The sequence below is a fragment of the Enhydra lutris genome, unplaced genomic scaffold, assembly GCF_002288905.1.
Source record: "Enhydra lutris kenyoni isolate GAN:26980312 unplaced genomic scaffold, ASM228890v2 scaffoldscaffold28, whole genome shotgun sequence".
Classification (NCBI taxonomy): Eukaryota; Metazoa; Chordata; class Mammalia; order Carnivora; family Mustelidae; genus Enhydra; species Enhydra lutris.
In genome coordinates this window covers 6,371,068-6,397,601 of record NW_019154112.1, presented here as the reverse complement: position 1 = coordinate 6,397,601, position 26,534 = coordinate 6,371,068, and the positions used below count along the sequence as shown (strand labels likewise).

The 26,534-nt window shown below is 39.2% G+C and overlaps 1 protein-coding gene across 1 annotated transcript in view; it reads left to right on the top strand.

The window, feature by feature from the left end:
• Nucleotides 1-26,534, top strand: part of LOC111152460 (solute carrier family 26 member 8) — a 78,058-nt gene that overhangs the window by 10,628 nt on the left and 40,896 nt on the right. The window contains 2 exon segments of the mRNA XM_022510952.1: nt 20,170-20,286; nt 21,733-21,914. Coding sequence (XP_022366660.1) covers nt 20,170-20,286; nt 21,733-21,914 — 299 coding nt within the window.

Sequence of the window (26,534 nt, the reverse complement as noted above, 5' to 3'; positions counted from 1 at the left end):
GATCCCAGCGTCCTGGGATCGAGTCCCACATCGGGCTCCTTGCTCAGCAGGGAGCCTGCTTCTCCCTCTGCCTCTGCCTGCCACTCTATCTGCTTGTGCTCACTCTCACGCTCTCTCTCTCTCTCTCTGACAAATAAATAAATAAAATCTTTAAAAAAAAAATTGTGGTAAAATACATATAACAGAAAACTAGCCATTTTAACCAGTCTTAAATGTACAAATCAGCAACATTAATGACATTTCACGATGTTCTGCAACCACTGTTTTCAAAACTTTTTCGTCACCCCGAACAGAAACTTTGTACCCGTTAAGCAATAATTCCCCATTGTCCCCTCCTCCTCACCCCTGGTAACTTCTCCTCTCCGTTCTGTCCCTATGCCTCTTCTAGATAATTTATTTAAGTGTAATCATGCAATTTTTGTCTTTCCTCTCTGGTTGATTTCACTTAGCATGATGTTTTCACACTTCAACTATGTTGTAGCGTGGATCAGTACTTCATTTCATTTTATGGCTGATGATATCATTGTACATAAATATATTGTATTTTGCATATCCATTCATCTGTTGGTGCACCCTTGGGTTGTTTTCACTCTTTGGCTATTGCGAATAATGCTGCCATGAATATTGGCATAGGAGTATCTGTTGGAGAACCTGTCTTCAACTCTGTCAGGTATATAACTGAAAGTAGAATTGTTGGATCTTATGGTGACTCTATGTTTAATTTTTTGAAGAACCACCAGACTTTTTCATACAAGCTACACCACTGTACATTCTCACTAGCAATGTACAAGTGTTTTTGCTCTGTATCCTTTACAACTTGTGTTATTTTTCTCTCTCTCTTTTTTTTTAATTATAGCCATCCTATCAGGCATGAAGTGGTATCTCATTGTGGGGTTTGGTTTTTTTTTTTTGGTTTTTTTTTTTTGTTTTTTTTTTTTGCATTTCCCTAAGAATTACATATGTTGAGATCTCTTCATGTGCTTACTGGTTGTTCTTATATCTTCTTTAAAGAAATGTCTATTTACCTCTTTTAAAATTAGGTTGTCTTTTTATTGTTGAGTTCTAGTAGTTCTGTACATATCCTGGATACTAAACCCTTATCAGATATATGATTTGCAAATATTTTCTTCCATTCTGTAGACTGTCTTTTCTGTGGGTTGATGGTGTCATTTGGTGCACCAGTTTATAATTTTCATGAGATCGGTCTATCCATTTTTTTGTTTTGTTGCCTATGATTTTGGTGACATCTTTAAGAAACTATTGGGAAAGCCAAGATTATGAAGATTTTCTTCTATAAGTTTTATAGTTTTTAGCTCTTAAATTTAGATTCTTGATCCATTTTGAGTTAATTTTGTATATAGCATAAAGTTAGGGTCTGACTTCATTCTTTCAATATGGAGACCCCATTTTCCCAGAACCATTTGTTGAAGAGATAGCTCTTGGGATGCCTGGGTGGCTTAGTTGGTTAAGCAGCTGCCTTCGACTCAGGTCATGATCCCAGCGTCCTGGGATCGAGTCCCGCATCGGGCTCCCTGGTCTGCGGGGAACTTGCTTCTCTCTCTCTCCCTCTGCCTGCCTCTTTGCCTGCTTGTGCTCTCTCTCTCTCTCTCTCTCACTGTCAAATAAATAAATAAAATCTTTTAAAAAGAAGAAGAAGAAGAGACAGCTCTTTCCCCATTGAATGGTCTTGGCCAGAATATTTTTTTAAAGCATAAAATACATAGGACTGTAAAGTAAACCAGCTAGGTTGAAATATAGTTATCAAAATATTTTAAAATACCACAATAATGTTATTTAATAATGTGGATCTAATAACTATCATAATTTCAAGGTAGTGATGAACATAAATGATATCTTAAGATCTCTGCAGCAATTTGAATGTAATATGAAAATATTGCAGTTTCTATTGGTTACAAAGGTTCTGCTGATACTACAGTGGCTTGTTGTCAATATTCATAATTGATGGAAATGCTAAATTTCAGTTAGGAGGTAATGAAAATAAAGGTATAATTTTTCCTAACTTCACATACCTACAAATTCTATCTACAGACCCATGGGGGAGGGTCCACCGACCTCAGGTGAGGGACCCTTTGTAACCTATATCATTATATCAACCCTAACTATTCAAGCTGTCTTCACTCACACTTGGGATTTATCAGTCTTTCTCATCCCTTGACTTATCACTACAGTTGGCCTGTGTTGGGTGACAAGGGAGGAAGGCCTCCACACAGCCCTATTGTAGACCTTCCTTCTCTGAGGCATTCTCCCTTGTCCATAACCTGCCTTTTGTAAGTTGTGGTCTTGGAGACCCTCCCCAGTCCTACATCACTATTCCCATTTTCTCTACTCCAGATGGGTCAGAGGTCATGTGTCAAAGAGGGGATTTAGGGGCACATTGACTTTGTCTCTACAAAAGGAGAATCTTTTCCTGACTTTTACTCCATCACAAAAAGGTACTACCAAAGAAATTTCAGCCTAACTCCCCCCAACCTGCCCTATCCTTAAGACACTTAAATCTGATCAGTTCTGCATCCCAGCTCCTTATTTCTGAAACATACAATTGTATCCACTTTTGGACTTTTAACATGAAAGGTTGTACAACTCTGTGGTTAAGAGCAAGGCTCAGAAGCCAGATTGCCTGGTTATGAATCCTAGTTCTGCTGCTTCCCAACTGTGTGACCTTAGGTAAGCTATCTAACCCACTTTGCCTCAGTTTCCTTATCTGTAAAAATGGGGATGATATTAGCATCTACGTGACTGTGAAGATTCAAAGAGTATTTGTAAGGCACCTAGCAAATAAAAAACGTGATTTTAGTTGGGGTTTTTTAGTTAAAAAAAAAAAAGTCTCTGAACTCTACATCTTCTTTTTTTTTTTTTTAAGATTTACTTATTTATTTGAGAGAGAGAAAAAAAAAAGCAAGTTGGGGGAGGGTCAGAGGAGAGACTCTTCATGCAGACTCTGCTCTGAGCGTGGAGTATGACACCGGACTCGATCTCATGACCCATGAGATCATGATCTGAGCTGAAACCAAGAGTCAGACACTCAACCAACTAAGCCACCCAGGTGCCACAACCACCTGTCACAACCACCTATCTGTCTTTTCTACAGAAAACCTCATCTCTTTCCTCATCTTCTCCCTTTCCATTAGCAACTACAAATATTCCCTTTCTTGTCAAAATGTCCCCGGTCCTCTCACATAGACTCTTACATTCCTCACTTTTAAGATGCCCTGAGTAAAATCCAGATTTGTGTCAAAATGCTTATACTGCCTCGCCCCCCCACCCCGCCGCGCGCGCGCGCACGCGCGCGCACACACACACACACACACACACACACACCGGCTTTAATTCCTATCCCTCTAGCATCTTCCTTGATTTTCTTTCAGGTCTAGAGTCCCATCATTCCATGTCCACTGTATTATTTTTCCATGCTAAAGAGCTTTGATGACTCTGCCTAGGGTGGCTTGTTTTCTGCCCAGTGGTACATGGGAGAGACGGGATCAGATGAAGGAAAAAATTGTCCCCATGACATGCTCTGCTCTCCCCTTTGGGAGCCATAATTGGAGAAAGCACCCTAGGTATCCTTGCCTAACATCCAAGGACTCTCATAAGAACAGCAATGTGATGTTCCTTCCAAACCAAGGATTTTTTCCTGGCTCCCAAACAGAATTTAATAGCTGTCAATATGAAATATGGTGGTAATAGAGTGGAGAGAACACTGAAGTAAGAATCAGAAGACCTGAGTGGTAGCCCCAGCTCTGTCCACACTACTGTGACCTTGGAAGAATCACTTACACTTATTTGGCCTCAATTATCTTAGGGGGAGTAATGCTCATAGTTGTGAGAGTCAAACGTGAAATTCTTTATGAGCACACATTTTAGCTTTGCATACACAAAAGTTCTATTTGTTACTATAGTCAAATCCCAGTTATCCAACTATAGCTCATACATAAAAAAATCTTCATACTTTTGGCTTTCGGCCCATACTAAGATGTAACTAGCAAAAAGCAATTTAAAACCATATTAGTTTTACTGGTTGATTGATTTTTTTTAAAGATTTTATTTATTTACTTGACAGAGAGAGATCACAAGTAGGCAGAGAGGCAGGCAGAGAGAGAGAGAGAGAGGGAAGCAGGCTCCCTGCTGAGCAGAGAGCCCGATGCGGGACTCGATCCCAGGACCCTGAGATCATGACCGGAGCCGAAGGCAGCGGCTTAACCCACTGAGCCACCCAGGCGCCCCTACTGGTTGATTGATTAACCAATTGACTAACAATGATGCTGCTGTTTTAGATTTAGATTTAGAGCTTAATGTAGGTTTTCTCAATCTCAGCATCAGTAACATTTTGGACCAGAAAATCGTCTCTGGGAGCACCTGGGTGGCTCAGTGGGTTAAGCCTCTGCACTTCGGCTCAGGTCATGATCTCAGGGTCCTGGGATCAAGCCCTGCATCAAGTTCTCTGCTCAGCGGGGAGCCTGTCTCCCTCTCTCTTTGCCTGCCTCTCTGACTACTTATGATCTCTGTCTGTCAAAAAAATAAATATTTTTAAAAAATTGTTTCTGGCATGGGGGCTGTCCTATGCACTACAAGATGTGTAGCAAAGTCCCTGCCCTCTACCCACCAGATACCAATAGCACCCTTTCCCTCAGTTGTGACAACCAAAAATGTCTCCAGACTTTGCCAAATGTCTCCTGGATAACAAAATTGGTTCTGATTGATGTCCACTAGGTTAAAGGATAATAAAGCTTTATTTTATTGCCTTTCCTTTATATGGCCAGCTCCTAAAGTGCAGGATTCCATTACCTACCTTTTCTATAAATTTCTACATACTACAGATCAAAGCGGCATAGAGTTAATATTCAGTAAAGAAAATTGGTATATGGGAATGATGCAGACATCTTAATGGCCCCTGCCTCCCACCAGTATCACATCTCAAAACACTGTCCTTATCAAGAGAAAACAGTAAAAGTCCATTTTCCTACTGGAAAATTTGTGGGTTTTCATTCTTTCCAAACATCCTGTTTCATATGCTAGATGATAAGTCTTTAGTTATATATATATATATATATATATATATATATATATGGCATTTGGTTCTCAATCAGAGGTGATTTTTGTCTCCCACAGAACACTTGGCAATATTTAGAGACACTTTGGGATGTCACAACTGGGGGGAGCTGCTATTGGCATCTGGTAGGTAAAGGCCAGGGATGCTGCTAGCCATCCTACAGGACGCAGGACACATCCACCACAACAAAGAATTATCTAGTCCACTGTGTCAGGATGTCAATAGAGCTGACAAGAAATTCTGCTATGTGGGAATAATTATGCACTGGGCCTTTTCTTGGCTATGTGGGCTTTTTCTTTGGAAAATCTTATCAAGTCTCTGTTCTTCTTTCTCACAGCTGCTCATGGCACAAGTTCCTAAGATGCATAATAACGATCTTTCCTTTCCTGGAGTGGGTGTGTTTCTATCGGTTCAAGGATTGGCTTCTTGGAGACTTACTTGCTGGTATAACTGTTGGCCTCGTGCAAGTTCCCCAAGGTAAGGAAGATTCGAAGCCTCTTCACCCACAACCTGTCAGACCTGGTCTGCTCACCCAGAGTAAACAATTAGTAAACAATTACCTGTGTTAGATGAATGGAAAGAAGTAGATGAATTCCATTCACATTACTACCATCTATTCCCTTACCTGCCAGATTTCTAACTCTTCCAGGGTGGGTTCCAAAACATTAAGTTAGTTTTGGGGCCCCTGGGTGGTTAAGCGTCCGACTCTTGGTTTCAGCTCAGGTCATGACCTCAGGGCTGTGGGACAGAGCCTTCTGTCTGGCATCACACTCAGCAGGGAATCAGCTTGAGATTCTCTCACTCTCCCTCTGCCCTTACCACCCCCCAGCGTGTATGCACACTCTCTCAAATAAAATAAATCTTTAAGAAAAAAGATAAACTCAGTTAGTTTAGATAGAATACTTTCAAGAGTATTTGCAATACTCATTCAGTGTTGTTTTGGGTTTTTTTGTTTTGCTTTGTTTTTGCTTAATTAGTCATTTCATACTCACACAACTACAATAGACCTCACTTGGCATTGGTTTTCCTTAGGAAGGTAAAGCATAGGAAACACAGCTTGCTAGCATCTCTTCAGTAAGTTACACACAAAGCAGGCCAGGCACCACTCTTTGGTCTTCCGAGTGGCAGTTCAGATAGAAGACAGCAGGATCACACAGACAGAGGTGCAGGAATTATCATGGGCTTCAGAAGCCTCATTTCCTGAATAGGAACCAATATCTCTCATAATTCTCATAACTTGCTTCCAGGGTCCCACAAACAGCATGGTCAGTTACAAGAGTTATTGCACTCAGAAGCTCAAAGCTAATGACTCCCACTGTATATTTATCCTTCATTCACAGATCAGCTTGGTCCAGATAGAGTAGACTAATCAGGCTTATTTTTACCATAACCAGTATTGGCTGGTAACACAGCTGACATCCCACCATTACTGGGTTTCCGAAGAAACAGCTAGAAAGTTAACCCAATACAAATTTATCCGCAGAGAGAGAGAAAAGATTTTATTAATCCTTTACTCACAGTAGTTTGCAACTACTACATAGTATTTAAATTAATACTACATAGTATTTATGTATTTATTTATTTATTTACTTTAAGATTTTATTTATTTGACAGACAGAGATCACAAGTAGGCAGAGAGGCAGGCAGAGAGAGAGAAGCAGGCTCCCCACTGAGCAGAAAGTCTGATGCGGGGCTCGATCCCAGGACCCTGAGATCATGACCTGAGCTGAAGGCAGAGGCTTTAACCCACCGAGCCACCCAGGCTCCCCTACTACATAGTACTTAAATGCTATTCCTTTATTCTCCTGGGGCCCGTCAGACAGGTTTAAAACCTGTGATTGTACAGCTTGTACAAAGCATGAGAGAGGCCAAGCAAAGGGGCGAGAGGTAGCTAACAGCCAACTCCAAGACAAGGCTGGTAGTTGGACAAAGGGGATTCCCCCCCCTTTTTAAAAATATTTTATTTATTTATTTGATAGAGAGAGAAAGAGAGAGAGTGCATCAGAGGGGAGAGGGTCAGGGGGAGAAGCAGACTTCTTGCTGAACAGGGAGCCCAATGTGGGACTCGATCCTGGGACTCTAGGATCATGATCTGAGCCAAAGGCAGTTGCTTAACCAACTGAGCCACCCAGGCGTTCCAGGGATCCCTTTTTAAATAGTCAATTAACTATCCTGCAGGAAAATTGACTTTTCTTCCCCCTTTTGGTGTTCAATTCTATAAATTTAAACACATGCATGGATTTATATAACCACCAACACAACAAAGATACAGAACATTTCTATCAGCCTCAAAATACTCTTATGCCATTCCTTTTAGTCCCATCCACCCCTGGCAAAAAACTGATCTGTTCTCTATCACCACAGTTACGTCTTTTTGAGAATATCATCTAAATGGACTCAGGGAGTATATAACTCTCGAAACCTGGCTTCTTCAATTCAGCACGTTGTCTTTGAAATTAATGGAAATTGTGATGTGCATCAATAGCTTGTTCCTTTTCATTCCTGAGTAATTGTCCATTGCATGGACATACCACAGCTAGTTTACCCATTCACTTGTTGGGAGACATTTCATGGCTAGTTTTTGGTTGTCAAAAATAAAGTTGTTATGAACATTCACATACAGGTTTTCCAGAAAACATAGTTTTCATTTCTCTAAGGTAAATACCCTGGAGTATTATCGTTGGTCATATGGTAGCTATGTGTATAACATCCTAAGAAACTGCCAAATTGTTTTCCAGAGGGGCTGTACCTACCATTGTTTATCCCTACCAGCAATGTACAAGAGTTCTAGTTCCTCCATACCCTTCACTTGATGATGTCTGTATTTTTTTTTTTTTTAAGATTTTATTTATTTATTTGACAGAGATCACAAGTAGGCAGAGAGGCAGGCAGAGAAAGAGAGAAGCAGGCTCCCTTCTGAGCAGAGAGCCCAATGTGGGGCTCGATCCCAGGACCCTGGGATCATGACCCGAGCTGAAGGCAGAGGCTTTAACCCACTGAGCCACCCAGGTGCTCCGATGTCTGTATTTTTTTAATTAAACTTCCTATTTTTAGATAACTACAGATTCACAAGGGATGCCGGGTGGTGCATTTGGTTGAGTGTCTGTCTGTTTTGGCTTAGGTCATGATCTCGGGGTTGTGAGATTGAGCCCCATGTGGGCCCCATGCTTGGTGTGGAGTCTACCTGAGATTCTCTCTCTTCCTCTCTGCCTGTCTTCTCTTCTTTCCACTTGTGCTCAATCTCTCTCTCTCTCTCTCAAATAAATAAATCTGTTAAAAAATTATAGATTCACATACACTTGTAAGAGACTACAGAGACATTCCTTGTATCCTTTTCCTACTTTCCCCAGTGGTAACATCTTACAAAACTACAGTTCAGTTTCACAACCAGGATATTAACATTGATATAGTCAAGATACAGACCATTTCTACCACAAGGATCCCTCCTGTTGCCCTTTTATAGTTACCCCCACTTGACCCTTGCCCCCATCCCCTCCTTAACCCTGGCAACCACTAATCTTCTTCATGTCTAGAATGTTATCCTTTCAAGAAAGTTATATGAAGAGCCATACAGTTGAAATTCTTTGAGATTGCCTTTGTTTCACTCTTCTTAATTCCCTACAGATTCATCTAGGTTTTTGTATGTATCAGTAGTTTTTTCCTTTTTGTTACTAAGTAAAATTCCGTGGTATGGATGTGCCATAGTTTATTTAAACATTCATCCTTAAAGTGTATCTGGATTGTTTCTGGGTTTTGGCTATTACAAATATAGCTGTTTTAAACATTTGTGCACAGGTTAATGAACATAGTCTTCATTTCTGTGGGATAAGTGATCAGGAGCACAATAGTGGGATTGTAGAATAGTTGCATCTTTAAATTTTTAAGAAACTAACAGCTTTTTTCTAGAATGGTTGTATCATTTTATATTCCCACCAGCATGAGTGCTCTATGAGTGATATAGTTGCTCTGTATCCTCACTAGCATTTAGTGTTGTCACTACTTTTTTTTTGGGGGGGGGGTCCATTCTAATAGGGGTCTGAGACCTCATTGTGGTTTGTTTGCATTTCCCTAATGCCTTGTGATGTTTAAGATTTTTCCCTATGCTAATTCCCCACTTGTGTATGTGTATATGTATATATATACATATATATACTTTTTTTAAAAAGATTTATTTATTTATTTGACAGAGACACAGTGAGAGAGGGAACACAATCACAGGGAGTGGGAGAGGGAGAAGCAGTCTTCCCACTGAGCAGGGAGTCTGACACAGGACTCTATCCTAGGACCCTGGGATCATGACCTGAGCCCAAGGCAGACTTAATGACTGAGCCCCCCTGGGACCCCTCCCACCTTTATATTTAAATGAGATGGCTCTTCCTGTCTTTTGCTCATGTTCTAACTCAGATTATTTGCATTTTCACTATTGAGTTTCAAGAGTTATTTATACATTCTAGATATTAGTCCTTTGTCTTTTATGTTTTGTAAATTTTTTCTCCCAATCTGTAGCCTATCTTTTTGTCCTTCCAACAGAGTATTTACAGGGCAAAATTCTTATTTTGATGAAAGCTAGTTTTTATTATCTTTTATTGTAACCATTCTAAGAGGTATATAGTGATGTCTCCTTATAGGTTTAATTTGTATTTCCCTAATGGCTAATGAGGTTGAACATCTTTTCATGTTCATTTTTACTATCCTCATATCCTTTTTTTAAAGATTTGTATTTATTTATTATTTTAGAGAAAGAGAGAGAACATGAGCTGGAAGGGAAGAGGGGGAGGGAGAGAGAATCTCAAGGAGACTCCACACTGGGTATAGAGCCCCACATGGGGCTCAATCTCACAACCCTGAAATCACAATCTGGGACAAAACCAAGAGTCAGACACTCAACCAACCGCACCATCCAGGCACCCCTATCCTCATATCCTCTTTAGTGAAGTGCCTGTTCAACTCTTTTGCCTATTTTTTTAGTTGGAAAAAAACCTTTTGTTTTCTTACTGTTAATTTTTGAGACTTCTTTATATATTCTGGATACAAATCCTTTGTCAATATGTAGTGTGGAAATACTTTCTCTCAGTCTGTAGCTTATCTTTTTATTCTCTGATAATGTGTTTAACAGAACAAAAGGCTTTAATTTTGATGCAGTCCAACTTATCCATTTTTTTCCTTTTGTGGATCGTGCTTTTCCTATCATGTATAAGAACCTTTTACCTAACTCCCAGGTCACAAAGATTTTCTTTTATGTTTTCTTTTAAAAGTCTTGTACCTTTATGTTTTACGTTTAGATCTATGATCTATTTTGAGTTAATCTTTACATAAAGTGTGAAGTTTAGGTCAAGGTTTATTTTTTGTTACATATTCAACATCATTTTTAAAGAAGGCTATTGCTCATTGAATTGTTTTTGCACTTTTGTCAAAGCATCAAACAACCATATTTTTGTGGTTGTCTATTTCTGGACTCTATTCTGTTCTATTGATCTACTTGTCTTTCCCTTTACCTAGATCATGTTTTGATTATTGTATCTTTATAATGAGTCTAAAAATTGGATAGTGTGATCCCTCATATTTTGTTGTTTTCCAAAATTCTTTTAGCTTAAAATTTATATAAATTTTAGCATCAGCTTCTTTATATCTACCAAAAAATCCTTTTTTTAAAGATTTTATTTATTTATTGACAGAGAGAGAGATCACAAGAAGCCAGGCAGAGAGAAAGCGGGAAGCAGGCTCCCTGCTGAGCTGAGAGCCCAATGCAGGGCCTGATCCCAGGACTCTGAGCTGATGACCTAGGCTGAAGGCTGAGGCTTAACCCACTGAGCCACCCAGGTGCCCCCACAAAAAAAAAAAAAATCATATTGTGATATTGATGGCTGTTGCATTAAGCCCATAGATCAATTTGGGGATAACTGATACCTTTATTATGTTGAGTTTCCAATCCATGATCACAGTATATCTCTCCATTTATTTTGGTCTTCTTTGATTTCCTTCATTAGCATTTGTAGTTTTCAGCATACAGATCTTACACATGTTTTGTTAGAATTATATCTAAGCATTTCATTTGGAGGAGTTATTGTTTGTAGTAATTAAAAACAGTTTTGTTTTCCAGTTGTTCATTGTTTACATATAGAAATACAATTGATTTTTGTGTTCGTCTTGTATCCTGCAACTCATTTACTAACTCTCATAATCTTTTTTCCTTGGGGTTTACTACATCGATAATCATGTCACCTATAAATAAGGACAGTTGTATTTCTTTTTAATCTGAATGGCCTTTATGACTTTTTCTTGCTTATTGTGCTAGCTAAGATTTCCAATACTATGCTGAAAAAGAGTGGTTCTCTGAGAATAGACGTTTTTGCCATGTTCCTGATCTTAGGAGGGAAAGCATTCAATCTTTCACCATTAAGTATGATATTAGCTGTAGGATTTTTGTAGATGCCCTTTATTAGGTGAAGGAAATTTCCATCTATTCTAGCTTGCTGAGAATTTTTATCTTGAATGGATGGTGTATTTTCTCAAATGCTTTTTCTGCATTATTGATATGAGCATGTGATTTTTCTCTTTAGATTATTAATATGGTAGATTACATTAATTGATTTTTAAATATTGAGCCAGCCTTGCATTCCCAATATAAAGGAGTACCTTGTAAAATTTCCGTGTGGCAGCTATAAACCAAAATGTTCCATTTGTATGGGTACATTCACTTCCAGAAAAGTATCAGAAAGTCTCTAGAGGGCTATAATGGAAGACCTGAACTCTTGGGCCTGATGCTTTAACTGCGAGTCCTCAACTGACTCCCACTTATCAAAGGTCCTGCATTTATGGTGAAAATTGAGGACATCCCATTGCTAAAGTACCAAATTATCAGTGTAATTTCATACCAAAGGGAGAATAGATATATAAGTTTACCTAGCATCCAGCATAGTATCTAACACATAGTGGGTACACAAGATCTTTCATGAATAATAATAATTACATAACTACATGAATGAATGAATCTGAGCAACTCTTGCTAACTAAGGGATTGTGTATTATTTTAAGTAGTGTGAATAATGAAATAATTTGTTGGGGGTGCCTGGGTGGCTCAGTGGGTTAAAGCCTCTGCCTTTGGCTCAGGTCATGATCCCAGGGTCCTGGGATCCAGCCCCACATCGGGCTCTCTGCTCAGCGGGGAGCCTGCTTCTCCCTCTCCCTCTGCCTGCCTCTCTGTCTACTTACGATCTGTCTGTCAAATAAATAAATAAAATCTTTAAAAAAAAAAGAAAGAAAGAATTTGTTGTATAAATAATTCAAAAGTTTTATTTATACTTAAATAGGTAGTATCTGACAACTTAATAATTTCCTTCAAATGAAACAAAAATACTACATGGCGAAGAACTTATTTAAGAAGTTCTAGATGTTGGTGCACCTGGGTGGCTCAGTGGGTTAAAGCCTCTGCCTTCGGCTCAGGTCATGATCCCAGGGTCCTGGGATTGAGCCCCACATCAGGCTCTCTGCTCAGTGGGGAGCCTGCTTCCCTCTCTCTCTCTGCCTGCCTCTCTGCCTACTTGTGATCTCTGTCTGTCAAATAAAAAATAAAATCTTTTTTTAAAAATTTAAAAATTAAAAATTAAAAATAATAAAAAGTTCTAGATCTTCCTTACAGTACAATTCCAATTTATAAACATAAAAGAAGGTAGAAAATCACCATTAGAGAAACACCACACTAGTAATTTTCATGGATAAAATCCACTAACAGATGTTAAAATTAGTGGATGAAAGTTTGCAAACTATGTAAGGAGATCTGTGTAGTTTTGAAGATTCTTTCTCAAGATAATTGCTAACTACTTCTCTACTCTACAAGTAGAGAACTTGAGAGAAACAACCTGAACCAAATAATCAATGCTATGTCATCACCAGTAGTAAGACATACAGAGATTTTATGATCCTGTGATATGACACACTAAGAAGGACACAACATTATGTCTGTAGCATTCTCGCCAAAAACGTGTAAACTTGTACTATCATGCAGAAATAAAGACCACCCCAGAATGAGGAGCATTTGGCAAAATAATTGATCTGTTAATATTCTTTCAAAGTGTCAAAATCAAGTAAAGACTGAGGAACTATTATAGATTGCAGGGCTGAGGAGAAATAACAACTAAAATGAATGTGGGATTCTGGATAGAGTCCCTAACAGAAAATGGAAATTAGTGGAACAACTAATGAGAGTCAAATAAAGTCTTTAGTTAATTTATAATGTTAATTTCCTGATTCTGATAATTATACAATGACTATATAAAATACTAACATTACAAGCTAAGAAAGGATTAATGGGAACTCTATTATTTTTGAAACTTTTCTGTAAGTCTAAAATTAGTTCAAAATTTAACAATTTTTGAAGGTAGTGGGAAGTTTGGAAACTTGGTTTCCCTTTATTTCTTCACAGCCTAAGCTTAACCAAGATTAGACCACTTAGTTCTCAGGGTTCCCCAAGTAATTCTCTCACTTCCCTGTATTGGTAAGTTATTTGAAATCCTACATTTCAGCGTGCCTGGGTGGCTCAGTTAGTTGGGCAGCCAACTCCTGATTTCAGCTCAGGTCATGATCTTGGGGTCCTGGGATTGAGCCCTGCATCTGGGTCTGCTCTCAGCAGGGAGTCTGCTTGAGTATTCTCTCTTCCTCACCCTCTGCCCCTACTCCTGCTTACTCTCTCTCTAAAATAAATGAATAAATCTTAAAAAAAAAAGAAAGAAAGAAAGAAAGAAACCTACATTTCAAAAGACTTTCTCTTTGTGCTCTATGTTGCTTATCAAGAGTAAATAAGGGATGGGACGCCTGACTGGCTCAGTTGGTGGACTGTGCAACTCATAATCCCAGAGTCATGAGTTTAAGCCCCACATTGAGTATAGAGCTTACTTAAAACATAAATCAATATGATATATATTTTTTTTAAAGAGTAAGTAGGGGCTATTCAACATTATACTTGAATTCATAGATAGCACATTAAAGCCAGAAAAAGAAATATGAGTATAAAGATTGTAAAGGAAGAAATAAAACTTCATTAGTTATAGATGATGATTTTTCTAATGAAGAAAATAATCTACAAATAATTAATAGAACTAATAAGACTTTATCTAGTTTGCTGGATACAAGATCAGTATATAAAAATCAAGTATATTCTTACATACCTGCAGGGAACAGATAGTGAAATTTTTTTAAAAAAAGATAACATTTACCAAAAGCATAAAAATATGGAATAAGTTGTAATGAAACTAAGAAAAGATATGTAAGTCCTCTTTAGAGAAATTATAGTTTACTGAGTAATATTAATTAACTAACTTAGTTGAAATTAATGGAGAAATAGGAGTTAGAAGACTCAATATTTAAAGATCTCAGTTCTCTCAAAATAAACTTCATAGATTCATTACAATCTATGTAATGAATAGATCCCAACAGCATTTTTTTTTAAGATTTTATTTATTTGACAGAGAGAGATCACAAGTGGGCAGAGAGGCAAGCAGAGAGAGAGAGAGAGAGGAGGAAGCAGGCTCCCTGCAGAGCAGAGAGCCCGATGTGGGACTCAATCCCAGGACCCTGAGATCATGACCTGAGCTGAAGGCAGAGGCTTAACCACTGAGCCACCCAGGTGCCCCCACAACAGCATTTTTAAAAAGATTTTATTTATTTATTTTATAGACAGAGATCACAAGTAGGCAGAGAGGCAGGCAGAGAGAAAGGGGAAGCGGGCTCCATGCTGAGCAGAGAGCCCGATGCAGGGCTCGATCCCAGGACCCTGAGATCATGACCTGAGCCGAAGGCAGAGGCTTTAACCCACTGAGCCACCCAGGCGCCCCCCCAACAGCATGTTTTAATGGAACATTATAAGCAGATTCTAAAATGTATGTGTAAATGCAAAAAGCCAAGAATGGCCATGTTCTTTTGAAAGAATAGCGTGGGAAGACCTGCTCCTCCAATTATCAAGACTTAATATAAAGTTATAATATTCAAGATAATGTCCACCGAAAGTAGACAGAATAAATAAACATTCTTATATGTGTATATTGGAATACGTGCAAGGAACATGAGCAATCTCAGGCACTCACCACAACATGGCGTGGTTCTATACACATGATACTGAGCAAAAGAAGCAGAAATTAAAATTACATACAGTGTAACTCCATTAATATAAAATTCAAACTCAGGCACCTGGGTGGCTCAGTCATTAAGCATCTGCCTTCAGTTCAAGTCATGATCACAGGGTCCTGGGATCGAGCCCTGCTTCGGGCTCCCTGCTCAGCAGGAAGCCTGCTTCTCCCTCTCCTACTTTCCCTGCTTGTGTTCCCTCTCTTGTTATGTCTCTCTCTGTCAAATGAATAAATTCCTTAAAAAAAAAAAAAAAAAAAATATATATATATATATATATATATATATATATATAAAAAATTCAAACTGAAAATGCATACTGAACTAAACTCTATTGTTTAGAAATATGTATACTACTGGTAAAGCTATAAAGAAAAGCAAATAAATTTTTATCACCAAGTCAAAATAATGAATACCTTTGTGGGAACAGGTGGAATTATAACAAAGACCTGGATGGTGGTAACAAAGGTGTTTGTTTTATAAGTATTCATTCAGCTCAATATCTATTTTTTTTAAGATTTTATTTATTTATTTGACAGACAGAAATCACAAGCAGGCAGAGAGGCAGGCAGAGAGAGAGGGAAGCAGGCTCCCTGCTGAGCAGAGAGCCCAATGAGGGGCTCGATCCCAGGACCCTGGGATCATGACCTGAGCTGGAGGCAGAGGCTTAACCCACTGAGCCACCCAGGTGCCCCAACATCTATTTTTTTTTTTAAGATTTATTTATTTGAGAGAAAGGGAGAGAGTGCATGTGAGAGAGCTCATGAGTTAAGGGAGGAACAGAGGGAGAGAATCCCAAGCAGACTCCTCCTGAGCACAGAACACAACCCAGGGCTTGATCCCACACCCGGAGATCATGACCTGAGCCGAAACCAAGTGTTAGTTACTCAACAGACTGAGCCACCCAGGCACCCCATCAACATTTATTTTAATGCACTTTCTATATGTATATTATATTTCACAACAAAAATAGGCATTTTTGACTTAAATTATCAAAACTATTACTAAACTAATTCCTACAAAATAGCAAGATGGTGTGGTATTACAGTAACAATCAGACCAATGGAACAGAAAAGAGTCATACAAATATATGTTGCATACTTTATATCATATGTTTCACTATAGAAACAAACTTCTTAATGAATGATATGAAACAATTGGATACTTACATGAAAAAATAATTTTTAGGAGCACCTGAGTGGCTCAGTTAAGTGTGTGACTCTTGATCTCAGCTCAGCTCTTGATCTCAGGGTCATGAATTCAAGCCCCACATTGGCTCCATGCTGTGCAGGAACCTACTAAAAACAACAAAAACAGCACCAAAAAACCCACAATTTTTAGACATCTTCCCTATGCCATACATAAAAATCTATTCCTGGTAGATTAAAGGCCTAAATGTGAAAGGTAAAACAATCAAGGATTTTTAGAATTATGTAAAAGAATATTTTCATGATCTTGAAGTAGAAAATGATTTCTCAAAGACGACATAAGAAGCACTAGCCTGCTTAAAAGGAAAAGACTAATAAATTGAATTAAGTAAAAGTCTTGTTCATTCAAAGACACATAAAGATTGAATGACAAACCACAGAATTGGAGAGGTATTTGTAATACATGTACCCAACAAAGGATTTAAATCTGTAATATATATACTCCTACAAATCTGTAAGGAAACAACTCAATGAGACTGATCAACATTACTGACAATCAGTGAAGTGAAAAGTGAGGTTCAAATGAGTTACACACTAACTCATACACACTAAAATTTAAAATCTGACACTATCATGTACTAACACAGATGTAGATGATGGGAACTGTCATACAATGCTGGTGGAAGTGTAAGTTGTATAACCATTTGGAAAACAGGTTGGCATGTTCTGGAAAAATGCCCCAGCAATTATGCTTCAGAATATAGAATCCCAAGGAACTTGTACTTTGATGCACCAAGAGGCATGTACAAGAATATTCATGGCAATGTTGTTCACAGTGGCCCCAAACTGGAAACAAAGACAGGAGACTGTGCAAGCCTGGAGACAAAGAAAATAGGGAGATCACTGCCTTGGATCCTGATGGTTTTTTTAGTTCCGGTTCCAGTCTCTGATGAGGCCTAACTGTCCTTTGTACACTTTTAGTAAATTTCCTGTTTTGCTTAAGCTAATTTGAGCAATTTTTCTGTGTGTGTGGGAGGGGCTTGAGGGAGGTGGTTTGGTTTTTTGTTTTTGCAATCATTAGAACCTTGCTTAGGGAAAAAAAAATGTGGAAGGAGAAATTATAAATTACAAAGATCTAAGAGACATATCAACCAATGTGAGAACTTCATTTGAATCTGATAAAGATTGTCAAAGATAGTACAACATATAATAGCAAAAAATTTTTTTAAAGATCACCCCAAATCTTTGGCTGAAGGTTTCTCATGTGGTTGTAGTCAAGCTGTCGGTCATCTCAAGGCTCCACAGAGGCTGGAGATCAGTCCTCAGGCTCGCTCGTGTGTCTGCTGACAGGCCTGGGTTTCTCACCTTGTGGGCCTTCATCTCCAAGAGCACTTGAGTGCCGTCCTAATATGGCAGCTGGCAGGATCAGCTACATGCAGAACCCCTAGTCCAAAAAATATTCAGAATTTCAAGATGGTCAGACTAGAGCATTAAGCCAAGTGTGGTGCCTTCTAAGCCCAGTTTAATTTTATAGGTCACACATTCTTGAAGCCAACTGTGGCAGCTGGTGGCCTAGATGAAAGAGACAATGAGTCAAAGAGAAACCAAGATAGAACCCACAGTCTTCTTGCAATCTACTCTCAAAAGTGACATCCTATCATCTTTGTTGTAGTCTGTTTATGAGATGCAAGTTACTAGGTCCATCCCACACTTAAGGGGTGAGGATCACACAGAGGCAGGAAAACTAATTAGCCATTACAGATCATCTTAGGGGTTCTCTACTACAACAACCATTTATGAAATAAGCAGGGAAATTTGACCGTTGACTGGATATTTGATAGAGAACCATTATTAATTTCTTAGGTATAATGATGGTATTGTAGTTAAATTAAAAGAGGGTATTCTAGGGCGCCTGAGTGGCTCAGCTGGTTAAGTGTCTGCCTTCAGCTCAGGTCATGATCCTAGAGTCCTGGGATCAAGTCCTGCACTGGACTCCCTACTCAGTGGGGAATCTGCTTCTCCCTCTCCTTCTCCCTCTCCCTCTGCCTCTGCCCCTGTTCATGCTCTCTCTCTCAAATAAATAAAATAGTTAAAAATAAATAAATAAGTGAAATAAAAGAGGGTCTTCTTTTGGGGCACCTGGTTGGCTCAATCAGTAGAGTACAAGACTCTTGATATCAGGGTCGTGAGTTTGAGCCCCACATTGGGTGTAGAGATTGCTTTAAAAAAAATAAGAGAGTTGGGGTGCCTGGGTGGCTCAGTCTTAAGTGTCTGCCTTTGGCTCAGGTCCTGATCGAGCCCCACATTGGGCTCTCTGCTCAGCGGGAAGCCTGCTTCTCCTTCTCCCACTCCCCCTGTTTGTGTTTCCTCTCTCACTGTGTCTTTCTCTGTCAAATAAATAAATAAAATCTTTAAAAAAAAATAAGAGGGTCTTCTTTTAAAGATATGTACTGAAATATCACCAGATGAAATAATTTCCTGTCTTGGATTTGCTTAAAAATAATATGAAGTGGGAGAGGAGTGAGGGAATAGATGAGACAAGATTGGCCATGAGTTGACCACTGTTTTAGCAGATGATGGGTATAATGGGAGCCCATTATACTGTTTTTGTACATGTTTGAACTTCTATACACACACACACACACACACACACACACACACACAAAACCTTTCTTGTCTAAGACACTAAATTGGCTCACTGAACTCATAACTGAATTCAAGCGAGCACATGGTATGATGTAAGTTGAAGATAGATGGCCCAGGGGTGCCTGGGCGGCTCAGTCGGCTGGTTGTTAGACTCTTGATTTTGACTCAGGTTGTGATCTCAGGATCATGAGATTGAGCCACGCATGGAGCTCCATGCTGGGAAGGAAACTGCTCAAGATTCTCTCTCTCCCTCACCCTCTGCCCCACCCCAATCCTCCCCTGCCCTTGCACATGTACACGTGCTCTCTCTCTCTCTCTCTTTCAAAAAAAGAAGAAGAAGGGACGCCTGGGTGGCTCAGTTGGTTAAGCGGCTGCCTTCGGCTCAGGTCATGATCCCAGCGTCCTGGGATCGAGTCCCGCATCGGGCTCCTTGCTCAGCAGGGAACCTGCTTCTCCCTCTGCCTCTGCCTGCCTCTCGGCCTACTTGTGATCTCTCTCTCTCTCTCTCTGACAAATAAAATCTTAAAAAAAAAAAAAAAAAAAGAAGAAGAAGAAGAAGAAGATACACCCTTAGGGCAGGAGCTGTGGGCTTGTTACATCAAAGGATGAAAGAATGACACCATGCATGTTAATCCATTTGCTTCAAAATTACCAATTCTCATGGTGTTCTTGGAAAAGAAAGTAAGCATTGAAGGAGTTGTTGAAGAAAGAGACCTAAGTGATTGTCATATGAAAGAGAGACTGCACATACCAATGTGGAATCAAGCCAGTTACATATGATTTTTCTCTTGTTCTCCAGCTTTATTTCCAGTCCTGGAGGATGCCTGGGCCTTCTGCTATTAGACAAGGTGTGAAATGGGGCTGTTTCTCAGCTGCTGGAATCAGAGGTCTTATTCTTGTGACATCTGTTTTCCATGATTAGCATGAAGACCTTGAAAGGAGAGGTGTTTAAGCCTGTGATTTAGAACTGAGGTGTAAAAGCATGTGGTAAAGTAGGAGGAGAAGCTAGATATCAAAGGAGGTAATAAAAGGCACTAATGACGGGCTGCAGGTTAAGAGATCTTATTACCACACTCAGCAGCTAGACACGTAGATCATTTTTATTTTCAATATTCTTTACAGTTTTCATTAAAGGTGACTTTGAAAAGCCAGCCTAACTTTTCTTACTTGAATTATCTTGTTTTTCAGCCCTGACATTTAGCTTGCTGACGAGGCAACTGATTCCTCCTCTCAATGTCTGTTATGCGGCTTTCTGTTCTTCAGTAATTTACATCATTTTGGGATCATGTCATCAAATGTCCATTGGTGAGTTCAGCACTAGAACTACAGGGGGTGGATGGACTTTCTGCCTCAATCATTTCCTTATTGCTATGTTTAAGGTAGGATAAAAGGAGGCAGAAGATGGACATTCTATCCATAGGGTGAGTGTTCAGATTTCAGAGACTGTGCCATTATCAATGTCACTGCCAGACAGAGTCGGCTAGCACTTTCCCAAAGGAACTAGACAGCAGGGGTACTTTCCCTGGTGAAATTAACACACATTGAAATCTGACTGCCCTCAACCCAGAAGATCCAGAGGCAAGTTTGCCAATATTCCTAGAGTAGATCCATCTTTCAGCTAGACCTGTAATAACCCAAGTCCATGGGCCTACATTTCAATAACTATATTACCTTATTAATTTACAATGAGAAAAGGCTGTCATGTAAGCAAAGCACTCAAATCCGTAGGACAAGCACTTTCCTTCCCTGAGTCAGAAGTGCATCTACTAATTTATAATTAGAAATAACTTTTACAGGGACCAAACTAGTTGAAAGTCATACAAGCAGCATATTTTCTTCACTTAGGTAAACCGTCATAGCAATCAAACCACAAAATGTGCAATAATCTTGAAAGGGCATTGTCAACATCTACTTAGTAAAGGCCTTTTTCTTGGCTTCCCCACTGAACAACTGACCACCCAACCAGCACTGATCATTTTGACGGACACACTTTTTCTCCAGATACATTTGTATATTCAGTCTGATTACCACCCCATTATTCTAGATGCAGAGTGCTATCCTGCCTTTTTAAAGGACAGTATCACATGTCTTTACTAAAATCCATTATGTATTGATTTTACATTGGGAGACTGAGAGGACAATTTATTCCCATATTTCCAAGTTCCTGGGGGCATAGCACAATCATTTCCAGATACTGATAATAAGGATACAGGAGTTTTGTTTCTGTTAGGTAATTTAAAGGTAAGATTTGCCTTTACTCCCATATGTGACTATGTAGATTGGAGGACTGAATGAAATCATGTTTGAAACAGGTTTATATCATTGTCATTTTGCAACTAATAAATCCTTCACAAATGATAGGTGCTATTTTTCTTATAATTATTGATTAGCTTTGTTTTCTGATCTGCCTACCTACCATTTCAATTTCATTCACCATCTCTAAGAGCAGGTACAGTGGCTGAGCCTGATATTCATTTCCAGCCAATTTCCCTTTGAATCCCACTCCTTGTGCCCATATTGCAAAGAGGTTAATACCTGTACCACCAAGATCTAAATTCTGGAAGATGCTCATGGCATGTGGAACCAGAGTTCTTTTCTTTGCTCCTTCTTACTTTTCCAATGGCCACCTTCAAAAAAGAAAAGTTCTTCAGATCAAAAACAAAACAACATTAGACCATGCTTTGATTTTTCAATATGTCAGGTTACCTGGATTTAAAACTGCACTTTCTGCCCCAACACCTTCTTTCATAGGTTCCTTCTTCCTTGTGAGTGCTCTGATGATTGATGTGCTGAGGTTGTACCCGTTCAACAATGGCAACCTGATTCTGGGAACTTTCATCAAGGATGACTTTTCCAAGCCCTCCTTCCTTGCGGACTATAACAGATCCTTGAGTGTGGTGGCATCCACAACTTTTCTGACTGGGATTATTCAGGTAGGATCAGAGTCTCCGAACCCCTGAAGAAGTAATAAATAAATAAAGGAGCTACAAAGGGACCCCTTCCTTTTGTTGCTCCTGTTATCTGTCGTGATATATCTGGAACTTTAGTTGCTTATTTATGAACACTTACAGGATGTGTGGATAGGCTCTCCTTAGTGACAAAACTTCTCCCCTCCTCAGAAGCAATTCACCATTGATTTAGGATGAGACACTGAACATTCTCATTTGTCTAAAGAAGGTCCTAGGGACTATGGTCTAGAGTTCTATTCATGATTTCATGTTTTTTAAAAATGTCTTTATATTCTTTCAACAAGACTAACACTCTTAAGCTCGTGTACTAAACTTTGGGTTAAGTAAGCATGAGAGCAAGATCTGGAATCCTTTTTTTAAAATTTCAGGAGCACAGCTAACAGTAATATCAATGACTTATTAAAATATCAAAACTTATTTTTGGTGTGTCTTTGATTTTCTCTCAGAGACTAACATCTAAAGCTTCACCCATTGAACAGAAGTCATATATGCTAGCTTTATTTCTCTTTCTTTGCAACCAATCTACTCTCTAGCTAATTTTTGCTGATCTCTCCTGGAACCATCTTTTATTAGATAAGGTTTTATTGAAAGCCTACAAATTCGGGGCGCCTGGGTGGCTCAGTGGGTTAAAGCCTCTGCCTTCAGCTCAGGTTATGATCCCAGGGTCCTGGGATCAAGTCCCGCATCGGGCTCTCTGCTCAGCAGGGAGCCTGCTTCCTCCTCTCTCTCTGCCTGCCTCTCTGCCTACTTGTGATCTCTGTCTGTCAAATAAATAAATAAAATCTTAAAAAAAAAAAAAAGAAAGCCTACAAAGTCTAGCCCAGATACCAGCTATACGACTGACTTAAATTACCTTACATTTATGGGCCTTGGTTTCCTTATGTATAAAATGGGAATAATAACATTTATTTCATGGGGTTCTTATGAGGACTAAGTGAGAAAATACATGTAAAGCACTCAACACAGAGCCTGTCACATAGTAAGTAAGCATCAGTATGTGATAACTACTGGGTACAGAAATATGAATTTGGGTACTTTGACAGAGACCAAAAATAAAAAAGAAGATGTAATTCCTATGGTTAAAAAAATCAATCTTGTAAGAGAAGACAAAATAACAGAATATAAATCAACAACCTATGAATTCTCTACATGACCCTGGGCATGTTCTCTTGCCTCCTTTGAGCCTTAGTTTTTTCATCTAATAAAGGAAAAGATATCCCATTTCCAGAAAGATGAAATAGATCTACTTTTCCCTATGCCTCCTGCTAAGTACAACTAAAAGCCTTGGAACGTTATATATAACACAAACATAAGACTCTGAATAGTGGAGAGAAGGCAAACTGGCTCAGAACCTCAGGATCCAAGGAATAACACAATGGTGAGTTTCCAGGGTTTTCTTTTTGCCTCTTATATTTCAAACTTGGTGCTAAGGAAGCCAGAAACGCGAATGCTAATACCTATGCACACACACATACACACACACACACAAAGCCCTAACAGAAGTCTGTTCTTTATAGCCACAGCACCAAAAAAGGCTAGCAAAGCTGAAAACTTTTATGTATAACTACTATACTCCAGACAAACACCAAGGAAAAACAAAACAAAACTGTGATATCAACCCCCTCATGCCAACAAAGGCCAACTGAGGAGTCCAGACTTTCACCCTTACCCACCCATAATGAAGTGCACACCCACAACCCCAACTGGGGTGTTGTCAGTGAAGGCCAAATAGGGAGTCAAGACTTTCATTCCCACTGTGCAATAATGAGACCCTCTTCCTACTCCTCACTAGGGTGGTATCAGAGATGGCCTTCGGAAGAGGACAACCCCTTCTGTTGTAGTGTCAGTGGACGCCAAATGGGAAGAAGTAAGGTATTCTCATCTCTTCCAACCAGGATAATATCAGCAGAGGGCTAGTGGGAGCCAGAACTCCTACCCCTGCCCAGCAATAATGAAGAGTCCTTACTGCCACAGCTGTCGGTGGAAGCTTAGGGGAGAAGCTGGACATCTACATCTACAGGCAGTAACAAGATGGCACCTGCCCTCTCCCCTGCCATCACTTTGTCAAAATAAGTAAGGTAAAACACAGGTTTAAATAAGATCCAGCATCTCATAGCATAGTGTCCAAAATGTCCACCATTGAACTGAAAATTACTTGTCATGTCAAGAACCAGAAAAATCTCAACTTGAATGAAAAAAGACAATAAAAAGATGCCAGCACTGAGATGACAGAGATGTTAGGATTATCTGGCAAAGATTTTAAAGCAGCCATCCTAAACATGCTTCAGCAAGCAATAATGAACATGTTTGAAACAAGTGCGAAAATAGAAAGTCTCAGCAAATAAACAGAAAATATGAAGAAACAAATGGAAATTTTGGAAGAGTAGAGAAGGCAGGAAAGAATGAATGAATTCAAAGAAAGAACAATAGAAATTGCCCAATAGGAACAACAACAGAGAGAAAACAGACTGGAAAAAATAATGAACAGAGACTCAGGGACAAGTAGGGCGATAACAACACATCTAATATTTATATCATGAGAGTCCCAGAAAGAGAGGAGAAAAAAGATGGGGGCTTAATTACTTGAAGAAATAACAGCTGAAAACTCCCCAAATTTGGCAAAAGATGTAAGCATCCAGAGTCAAGAAGCTGAGAAAATTTCAAACAAGATAAATCCATAGAAATCCACCCTAAGACAAATTATAGCCAATCTCTTAAAAACTAAAGACAATGAAAAAACTCTCAAAAGCAGTAAAAGAAACACTTTGCCTATGGAATGGGGCAGGGGCTGAGCAACTCAAATGGCAGCAGATTTCTTATCAGAAACCATAGAGTCCAGAAGGAAGTTACACAATATTTTCTGTTTGCTAAAAGCAAAGAAATGTCAGTCCAAAATCATATACCCAACGAAAATATCCTTTAAGAATCACAGGGAAGGGGCGCTTGGGTGGCTCAGTGGGTTAAGCCGCTGCCTTTGGCTCAGGTCATTATCTCAGGGTCCTGGGATCGAGCCCCGCATCGGGCTCTCTGCTCAGCAGGGAGCCTGCTTCCTCCTCTCTCTCTGCCTGCCTCTCTGCCTGCTTGTGATCTCTCTGTCAAATAAAAAAAAAAAAAAAAAAAAAGAATCACAGGGAAATCAAGACATTCTCAGAGGAAGGAAAACTTAAGAGAATTTGCTAGGAGCAGACCTACCTTAAAAGAATGGTGAATGAAGTTCTCTAAACAGGAAATGATAAAAGAATCTTGGAACATCAGGAAGGAAGAAAAAATAATGGAAAGAGTAAAAATATGGATAAATACAATAGATTTTCCTCCTCCTCTTATGCCTCCTAAATTATGTTTGATGGTTGAAATGAAATTATAACACTGTGATGTGGTTCAAAATGTATGTAGAGGAAGTATTTAAAACAATTACCATTGACCCCTGAACAACATGAGTTTGAACTGCACAGCCCCACTTATATGCAATTTTTTAAAAATAAATACTGTACAGTATTGTAAATGTATTTTCTCTTCCTTATGATTTTTTTGATAATACTTTATTTTCTATATACCAAATGTTAATCATCTGTTTATGTCATTGGTAAGGCTTCCACTCAATAGTAGGAGAATAGGAGTTAAGTTTTGGGGGACTCTAAAATTATATGTTGGAGGGAGGTGCTGGGTGGCTCAGTCGGTTAGGCATCTACCTTCCGCTCAAGTCATGATCCCAGGGTCCTGGGATCAAACCCTGCATCGGGCTCCCTTCTCAGCCCAGGAGACTGCTTCTCTCTCTCCCTTTGCCCCTCCCTCTGTTCATATTTTCCCTCTCTCAAATAAATAAAGTCTTAAAAAAGAAAAAAGTTATACATGGATTTCAACTGTGTGTGTTTGGGGAGGGGGTGTTGCCCCTAACTTCTGTGGTATTCAAGGGTCAACCATAATTTTGCAAGATGCTGTCAGTGGGGGAAACTGAGTAAAGAGTACATAGATTTCTCTGTAATGTTTCTCCCAACTGCATATTGATTTATAGTTATCTAAAATAAAAAGCTTAAATTTTAAAAAGAAGTCCGTACTAGAAAATGTCTAACATTCATTGTTATATGTTAGTCACTGTTCAAAATACTTCACATGTATCCCTCTCGTTTGACCCTTACAACTCCTTGTATGAGGGTAGGTATTACTATGATCCCTTTTTTTTTTAAGATTCTATTTATTGATTATTTGAGAATGAGAGCGAGAAAGCTTGAGTGGGAGAAGGTCAGAGAGAGAAGCAGACTCCCTCCTGAGCAGGGAGCCTGATTCGGGACTTGATTCCGGGGCTCCAGGATCATGATCTGAGCCAAAGGTAGTCACCCAACCAACTGAGCCACCCAGGCGCCCACTATGATCCTTGTTTTAAGGGGAAAAAAGGTATAGTGAGGTTAAATGAATTGCTCAAGGTCACACAGCCAGTAAGATCCCAAACTGGGAATTAGGCTCAAGGTTGTCTATCTCCAGAATCTGTGCTTTAGATAATTTTAAAGTGCAAATTAATATTAATATTAATAAAAGTGAAGTGTTCCATGTCAAAAGAATGTAAAGCACAGGAATAACCTTTAGTTG